This window comes from Polyodon spathula, chromosome 22 (assembly GCF_017654505.1).
Source record: "Polyodon spathula isolate WHYD16114869_AA chromosome 22, ASM1765450v1, whole genome shotgun sequence".
Taxonomy (NCBI): Eukaryota; Metazoa; Chordata; class Actinopteri; order Acipenseriformes; family Polyodontidae; genus Polyodon; species Polyodon spathula.
The window spans coordinates 24,605,005-24,613,887 of record NC_054555.1 but is presented as its reverse complement, the minus strand read 5'-3'; the positions used below and the strand labels follow the sequence as shown (position 1 = coordinate 24,613,887).

At 37.4% G+C, this 8,883-nt stretch overlaps 1 protein-coding gene across 2 annotated transcripts in view; it reads left to right on the top strand.

Annotated features, from left to right (window-relative positions):
• LOC121297371 (sphingomyelin phosphodiesterase 4-like) overlaps nucleotides 1–8,280 on the top strand; it is an 11,016-nt gene extending 2,736 nt beyond the window's left edge. The window contains exons 7-20 of one of the 2 annotated variants that reach the window (XM_041223659.1): nucleotides 87–139; nucleotides 512–663; nucleotides 774–906; nucleotides 2,098–2,169; nucleotides 4,114–4,203; nucleotides 4,869–5,017; nucleotides 5,208–5,298; nucleotides 5,493–5,593; nucleotides 5,707–5,870; nucleotides 6,249–6,451; nucleotides 6,878–7,111; nucleotides 7,316–7,447; nucleotides 7,657–7,785; nucleotides 7,892–8,280. In XM_041223659.1, coding sequence (XP_041079593.1) covers nucleotides 87–139; nucleotides 512–663; nucleotides 774–906; nucleotides 2,098–2,169; nucleotides 4,114–4,203; nucleotides 4,869–5,017; nucleotides 5,208–5,298; nucleotides 5,493–5,593; nucleotides 5,707–5,870; nucleotides 6,249–6,451; nucleotides 6,878–7,111; nucleotides 7,316–7,447; nucleotides 7,657–7,785; nucleotides 7,892–8,212 — 2,024 coding nt within the window. In that variant the 3' untranslated portion in view covers nucleotides 8,213–8,280. The remainder of the gene's footprint in view (nucleotides 1–86; nucleotides 140–511; nucleotides 664–773; nucleotides 907–2,097; nucleotides 2,170–4,113; nucleotides 4,204–4,868; nucleotides 5,018–5,207; nucleotides 5,299–5,492; nucleotides 5,594–5,706; nucleotides 5,871–6,248; nucleotides 6,452–6,877; nucleotides 7,112–7,315; nucleotides 7,448–7,656; nucleotides 7,786–7,891) is intronic. The other variant, XM_041223660.1, reaches the window with a different exon arrangement.
• Nucleotides 8,281–8,883: the final 603 nt, after the last annotated feature.

Sequence of the window (8,883 nt, the reverse complement as noted above, 5' to 3'; positions counted from 1 at the left end):
ATTTGAAACATATCCACGGAACACATAAATGCCACCATGGGCTTACTTAAAAAGTGACCTAACTATGAGTTCTTAACTGTTGTCAGATCCCTTTGAATATTACATGTTTTATTTTGCAGCAAGCCTCATTGTTCAAAGAGTAAGTACTGTACTGTCCTTTTCTTGTTATCATAAAATAACTCATAAAGATTCAGGATGTGTTCCCTGTAAGACGTTGTACTCTCATGTGTCAGGACATTGAGATCAAATTGTCTTGGAAGCTGTTAAAGAACAGGAAGCCTTACTCCCTTGTCTGCCCCATTAAACATTAATAACACTAACACCAATAGGACTGGGCTTCAGTGTGTGATGCTGTAGACCAGAGACTCTCTGTCCGAACAGAGTCAAAATCTTTAAACCAAAGTTGCAGTCTCAAACCATAAGTATGACCAAGATTTTGAAACTACAGCAAGGTGAGCTTATATAGATGATGTTACACATGACAAGAACTTTTCATTTCTATTTCTTACAGAGCTACCTACCAGGTCAGCACTTCAGTCCTTCAGACAGTGCTTATTTTGTGCTGGTTGACAGTTACCTAAAGTATTTCTTACCTACGGAGGGGAACGTTCCACCTTCTCTTGTTCCGGTCGTCAGAGGAACAGTGTCACCTCCTCCTCCAAGGTACCTTAGATTTTATCAGGTCAACCGTCCTATGTTCCTCTAAAGGGGGCAAACAAGATATATTCTTATGAAAGAGAGAATCATACTAATAAATGTTATTTTGTTTGTAGGTCCCCCACAGTGCCATTCACAGGCTACGGTGTCCACCACACCAGCCTCCTGAAGCGCCACATTTCACACCAGCCCTCTATGAACGCAGACCCGGCTGCACAGGAGATCTGGAGGTCTGAAACCATTCTTCAGGTGAGGCACACTTAGTTCACAAAATTGGGTCTGAATTGTAAATGCTATTTAAACACTATACCAAAGGCATATTAAGCATGTGTATATGTTACGTTTCATGTGGAAAATCGGTGAATCTATAAAATAATCAGTATATGTGTAGATTTACCAGCTCATCGGTCAAGCTGTAAACTAAACTAAGGAGATGCTAGTTAATGCTACAGCATTTGAGGTGAATTTGGAAATAAAGTAACGTCAGGGAGCTTAATAGCAAATAAATAAATATAAAAGATTGCTGTAAGATTTTTGTTTTTTGTATTGCTGCATTTGATTAATCTTTCTAAACTTCATGGCATCCTTTCTTGCAATGTTGTTGTTATTATTATTAAATGAATAATAATAAATGTATGCATTTAGCAGAGACCATGTATTTATGTTTTGTCTTATTTACAGACATGATTAGAGTCAGATTTCTGGTTTTATTTCTATTGTAAATCAAAATGTACCGGCAGACATTAGGTATGGTAATAATGACATCTCTTCAGCAAAACTCATGCCTCTACCAGGTGTAATTTAGCATCATTAATTTAAACTTATTTAGAAAAAAGCATAACTTAAGAGGACGCAGGTTTTGCATTTCAGTGAGAGTCATATGTGGTGCGCTACGTCATTTTGCCAGCAAAACATTATTTTGTATTGTGAATTGTTGCCAGACAGGGATTTATGGTTGTAAGTAAGAGATTGTTTACACAGTCTCCTTAGTTATTTTATAGATTGGCCAGTGAGCTGATAAATCTATACAGATACCGGTTAATCTATAGATTTACCAATTTTACAGATGAACTGTAACACATACAATCACTGATAAACACTCTCTTTTCTAGTATACAAAATCGGTGCCAGGTCTGTATTGGTCATACATCATGTCACATAGAGAGGGGACAATATAATACAAAAAATTTTACAAAATAGGGCATCATCATCATCTTTTTAACTTCTTATTTCAGTGCATGATACAAAGCAGCTCATCAGGACCATTAAACATTCCGTGATGCATATATTGTGACCAGCACATGCTAATACATATTGAATCAGGACACCTCTGTACCTTTTCGAGGCAGTGTTTCACCTTAGCATTCACTTGAGCCAGTTAACAGCATTAGATCTTCAGAAATAAAAATATTTTCTTTAACTTTTGTTGTTGTTCTGCAGGTGTTTGTCGAGATGTGGCTTCACCATTACTCCCTGGAGATGTATCAGAAGATGCAGTGTCCACAGGTCAAGGTAACAAAGCGCTGCAATCTGCTTTTCAAACACACACTGCCTTACCTCAATGCTCTAGGATTGATTATCACTGTGAAAGCATGTGGGGCTCTAATCAGTAAAGCTTGAAAAGTGACGATTCAAAGTAGGGGGTTTGCAGCAGCTTCCCTTAGCTTCCTTTTCTGTTCCTTTTGTGCATCGCAGCTGTTTGGTTCAGCCAGTCATCTCCCAGCAAGAGAGTCTTTGATTAGTTTGATTCTGACTAGTTGAATTAACCAGTTTATTTCTGATCGCTATCATATGGAAATCTTTAAGCAGCAAATTGAGTCTGCAATTTGTTTTTATTGAAGTGCAATTCATGGGGTGCTTTTGATAATTCTCTTTTGTAACGACACAATACCGTCACCTCGTTTTCTTTTGGGTTTCTTTGTTTTTTGTTATCACTTTTTGTTGTCTATAAATCCAACAATCAACTTGTACCCAAAAATGTATTGTCTAAAACCTGGAAAGGCCTACTGGCATTCATACAAATATTTGACTGTAATTTTATAAATAAAATACAGACAAATACACCAAATTGTATACGGGGTCCACACATAATAATTACAGTGTTGATTAGTCACACGAGAAATGACAATATTGCACCACATCAATTTGGTTATTTTAAAATGATTTCCATTGCATGGTTTTCATGTCAGATGCATTCCTTTTGTCCTCATACCTTGTCTTGCTTTCTTGGCTGTTGGCTTGTGTGTTTGAAAGCACCAAAAATTAAACATGATGTAATGGTAAAATAGCTTGTGAGCTCTTCCAATCATTTTACAATTCATTCTGTTCCCCTATTTAAGAGGTCGTGGTTTAAATCTAGCTGTTACTTCTATGGGTTTTTTTTCTTTATTATTTGTGCATGACTAATGGTGTGAATTAGTTATAGAAAAGCTGCAGTATAACCTTTTTCTTTAAAAGTTTGTAACAGGATTTGTAAAAAAATTCTTTTTTATTTTCAATTAAAATGTACCAGAATAAACATGTTTTTTTCTCAATACAAATCATGGCATTGCATCCTTTTAACATATCATTTCCACAGTTTTAAATATCTCTTCAGAAAAATAACTTTATAATAAATGTATACCCGACAAAGACTATTGATTGCCTTGACTGGTAAGATTTTTAAAAAGTGCCTTTATACTCTTGTGATATTTGACCCTGATGGATCTCAATCACAGATACATGTTATAATTCATTATCTAGAAAAACAAAACAAAAAGGAGTTTTACTGCTAACTAAAAATCAGTTTCTTACCTCTTGATTGTCTTTTATCACGTTAAATAAGCACATATTTCAAATACAATGATATCGATAAATTGCTGCATCCTGGTAACTGTGCTGTAAGTGGTTTGATTGCAACTAGACCATTGAAATGAGTCTGAAGTGCAATGCGTTGAGAGATTTAGTACCAGGCGGCAGCAGAGCCTGTTCCCCTGTAGCGCTGTCTTTTAAATATCTTCATATTCCAAAATAAATCAGAGAGCTTAAACAGAGAAAAAAGGGGATCAGTCAATAAGATAAAAAAATAGATTTTTAGAAGATGGATCTTCTATCTACCCTATACTAAAAAATACAACTAAACAAACGGCTGATTACATACAAGGAATATTAAAAAAAACAACTAAAAAAACAACTAAACAGACGGCTGATTGCATATGAGGAATACCCTAAAAAGTATAGTAGAAAGTACTATACTTTATAGTATACTAGAAAGTAGAAAAGGGGGCTACTGCAGCTTGAATATCATATCAGTTTGTTTTGTCAATGTTTTTTTCTTTTTTCCTTTTTTTAACACTCCTCCTTTTCTTGATCAAACACTATCCTCCTCATTCTCCCTCTTTTCTCTCCTCTCTGCTCTCTCCACGTTGCTTTTGTTCTTTTTTTTTTTTTTTTTTTTTTTTTTATGTTGTTCCTCAGCTGGAGTTGCTCCAGTACCGACTCGGTATTTCCAGTATGCACTGCAGCACTCCCACCCAGTCTGGCTATGGGACCCTCCACACGTACCAAGTACTTTTACCTTTTCATTGTACTGTATGAGTTCAACAAGTAATGCAAAACTGATTTGAAAATGCTCTCCCTAAACTTTTTTTATTTAAAAATAGCACAGGTTGCGGTAGAAAGAGAAATTAGAAACGTTGAGTAACATAATTTTTGTGTTCATTTGTCTTGTGTTTTATTTTATTGTTAAAGGTCTTTCTATTCTTTGCCTGTCATATGGGTCAGCAGCCACTGCTGTATCAATACATTTTTATATGCTGTTGTTGCATTGTCACGTGTATTGTTTCATTTGAATTGCCTATTTTATTGGGCCATTGCAAGTTGCATTTAAAACAAAAATAGTTTACGAAAAGCTTTGAGGTTGTAGAACTACAGTACTGGTACTTTTGTAACAATTTATTTTTTGAAGTTGCAATGGCTTTAATTTGAATTCAGAATAACACCATTATAAATATATTATGAATGGCAATTTTATGTTTTTATCATGATGAAGCAGTCTGTGTGGTATTAGTATTTATTTTTCCAATTATTGATAGCTTTGCTGGTTCAAAAGCAAATCTGAACAAGTTGGAACTACTGGTTTGTAAATCCTGTAAACAGATATATGTTCAGAATATATATAAACCCATGTCATGAATACACCATGCTTTCATTATTGATGATGTTTTTTCTAGGAGCCCTTCTGCCCTACAGAGGAGCATGTTCTGGTGGTGAGACTCCTCGTAAAGCACCTCCATTCCTTCTCCAGCAGTCAGAGACCAGAGCTGATCACCTCGTCCCCCTCTGCACACTCTCACTCCAGCCCACTTGAGGAGTTTAAACGGTGAGCCCTGGGAACTGGAGGGTACAACTAGAGTAGGCTACTCGACATGCTTTTCGGAAAGCACACAAGGTTTCATTGATATCAAATTTAATGCATGTTGTTAAGTTTAGCTTAAACATAACCTTTCTCTTAATCATATTGATTGTACTTACCCTTCATGTTTAGTGTTTATTTTTTATTTTTTTAAAAGAGTTGTGATCCCTCGCTTTGTGCAGCAGAAGCTGTACGTGTTCCTGCAGCACTGCTTCGGTCACTGGCCCCTTGACACTTCCTTCAGAGCGGTATGTACTCTTGTTCCCTCCTCATAGAAATAATTTTGATTATTAAGACAGTGGTCCTCAAAGTGTTTTGGCCACAGGCATATATGTGTATTTATTGAAGAGCATGATATAATTTCTCTTGACATTTTCTAACTGCTTATTCCAAAATGTAACACAATTCTAATGCTGCCTTGTGTGATGCACTTCCTTTAAAGGTTTTAGAAACATGGTTAAGTTACTTGCAGCCATGGAGATATACCCCTGAAAAGCAGAGCCCCCACATGGACAGTCAGGACCGCACTGTGCCAGACAAATGGTACAGTACTTCCTACAGACCACTCTCCAGTCCAAAGGCATTGAAATGGTTCTGTTGATTCAATCTGCAACCAGGTCCCCATTGCTTTTTTTTTTTTTCTTTTTTACAAACAGGGCTGCCTTTGTGCAGGAGAATTTGTTGATGTACACCAAACTGTTCCAAGGATTTTTAAACAGAACCATTAGGACTGACCTTGTTAACGTAAATAACGCACTGATGGTTTTCAGAGTGGCAAAAGTCTTTGCTCAGCCTAACCTATCAGAAATGATCCAGAAAGGTAGGAAATGAAATGTTTGCACTCCCAAGTTGTTACTCAAAGATGCAATAATACAGAATCGAGTACCCCTGAAAATGAGGCTGATATTGAGCAGTTAATGTTATGAGGCTGATGGACATAAGCTACAGTGTCAATGTTGAATTTAATTGTGCTTTTGTTGTAAAGACATAATTTACTATTTCAGTCAAAGCTTTTTACTCCATTGTGTAATTTGCACTAAAAAAAAAAGTCATGTAACCAAAGTACAGTGGTGAGATGGTAATTGGTAGTTTTGTAACATAACAGGAGTATAAAATTGTAAGCAGCATGTGCCCAGTGTGCGGTCTGTTCAGTTAAAGCAGGGGTGGTTGAGATGTTCTGCTTGGTGTCTCTGGTCAGGTGAGCAGCTGTTTCTGGAGCCGGAGCATGTCCTCCATCACAGGCAGCACCGCTTCCTGACGCCCAGCCTCGGCGGCAGCTTCCTGTCCTCACGGCAGCCCTTCATCACAGACTCCGTCTTCAAGGTGAAGAGTCACGTCTACAGCCTGGAGGGCCAGGACTGCCAGTACAAGCAGATGTTTGGAGCCGAAGTGCGCAACACGGTGAGCAACGCAGCGTAGATCTATGTAATTGTGGTGATTTTCATTGCATCATTTTACATTGTTCCTCTTCCCATCAAAATAGGGTCATAACACTCAATTTGCTGAAGGTATTTTCATGTTTAGGTTGTCAGTCAAAGTTCTAAGACAGAGGTGGTATAGTAATGTATAGCAAACAGAAGCAGCAGCTAACTCTAGTAAGCTTTAATCCAGACTTGTAATAAACACTCTGGTTTGGGTACAACTGTGCAATTGTAGTTACTCTATTTAGTTCTTATTGTTTTTCAAGGAAATTTACCAAAACACTAGTAGATCATTTTTCACAGTGCAGATGGAACTGTGTGGATAATGTTGTCTAGGGAAGACGATGGCAGCAGAACACATGATTACAATTTTATTTATTAATGATTTTTTTTTTTTCTCATTTAGGTGTTGCGACTTTCCCAGTTAATAGCACAAGCCAAACAAACAGCCAAATCCATATCGGATCATTCTGCGGAAGCAGCTGCTAACCAGTCATTCCTCTCGTGGTTTGGGTTCGAATCTTCAGATCTAAACACCTCCTATGTGGGGAACGACATAGATTATATGGGACTGGACAGCATAAAGAAGACTGATGAATACTTGGACAGAACACTGGACTACATCTGTCAGATATTTAAGGTAGGTTTTCAATCAAGCAATTTCATTTGATTCTCGCATTATATAGGGTGTTTGAACTCAGCTTTTTTTAATTTTTATTTATTTGTCTTATTCAAACAAAGCTTGTTAGAACTGGAAAGGAAGTATATGTCCCAGGACTGGAGAATGTGTATAATTGCCATGAAAACAGCAGACGAATAATAAAAAACCTTTGTTTTCGCACAGCTGAATGCAGCTCAGCTGTCCCAGCTGATGGTGAGTTTTGTGTCGACGCAGGACGATGGTGGATCGAAGCAGCTTCCTGACTGTATACAGGGAGCAAATGGATTATTGCTAACAGATCTGGGGAGGTTGCAGGTAGGAAAAAAAAGGCCAAAATTCAAACAAAAGCACAAATGTAGAACAATAGAATTTGCTTCCAAATAGTCCTAAATCAAAACGTGCTAACGTTAAAATAGTAAGAGAAATCTCTGCTGTTTTATGTTGACTCGGAATCTGTCGTTTGCTTCTTTGGTTGCAGTAGTAATTTACAGAAAATGGTTTTAAAAATGGTTGTGTATTTCCAGATGATAAACGGACTGCGCAAGTTTGACATCGACTATCAAGGAGACCCTGAATTGCAGCCGATAAGAAGTTACGAAATTGCTGTGTTGGTTCGTCTCTTGTATCGGCTGTCATCTCTGATAAACGAGCGGGTGAGTGTGGCGAGTCCATATATGTTTCCACAAATGTTTTTTGAGGAAACATATATATAATGGGGCTGTAGGTTCAAAGTCATTTATTTAAAAATGTATTTTTCAGTTTGCAGGAGAGATGCAGTCGCTTTGTTCAAGACAAGATTTTAGCGGCCGGCTAGCCCGTTATTATTTGACTGCGTCGTCCGTGGCACAGACGTCAAAGCGAAGCCCCTTGACACGCCGCAGCCTAGAGAGACGACCCCAGCCACGGATCAGCCTGAGATACCTGGCCAGCTACCGCACCCTGCTCTCCATCTTCATGCTCTATGTAATATCTTCCTTTTTTGGCTTTGGGCCTGTGTCTTTCATCTTCTGGGGGCTGCTTGCTTGTTTTTGTTATGGAGTTGTTATGGCAATGTTTGCTGACAAGCGAAAAACTCATTAACAGTGATGCAACCTGTTTTTTTTTGTTTTTTTTTTAATATAATTAAAAAACAAATGCCGTGCATTACATTTTTGTTTTGTTTTTGTGATGCAGCATAATTCTGATTTTTTTTTTTAAACTGTAAATAAAAGAACATGTCATTTATGTAACAGAAATTGTTTCTTGTGTGATTTAAGGCTGATACAGGCCACAGTGTATGCACTCCAAAAGCATCTGTCACCAATAGCACAGTGCAATAATTGTGATATTAAGAGTCAAGTCAGGAACAGGCACTGCTGTGCAGTGTCTCAACATGACATTTAAACGCAAAATAAAATCTGCATTTCCCAGTTTTGCATTCTGTTATGCTCTGTGCCAACTTGTTAAATTATTCAGGTACTTTGAGTCCGCACTAAAAGGAAAAAACAATAACATTTACAATTTCACTATTTTGTTTATATTAAGAAAAACAGAAAAATGCATCAATAAAGGCACAAGGGATAGTAGATTAACAGCTAGGGCTTTTTTTCTGCACTGGTTTAGACATAATTTTACAAAACAGTATATTGCGTTACAATTGTGGTGTGTATTACTGTGTTAAAAACAATAAGGCTTTCACAAAAACCACTGAAGAGAAACGAATAGTGCTTCTAGAAAACCAGGCGCCTGGACTTCAAACTCGCAACACCGGG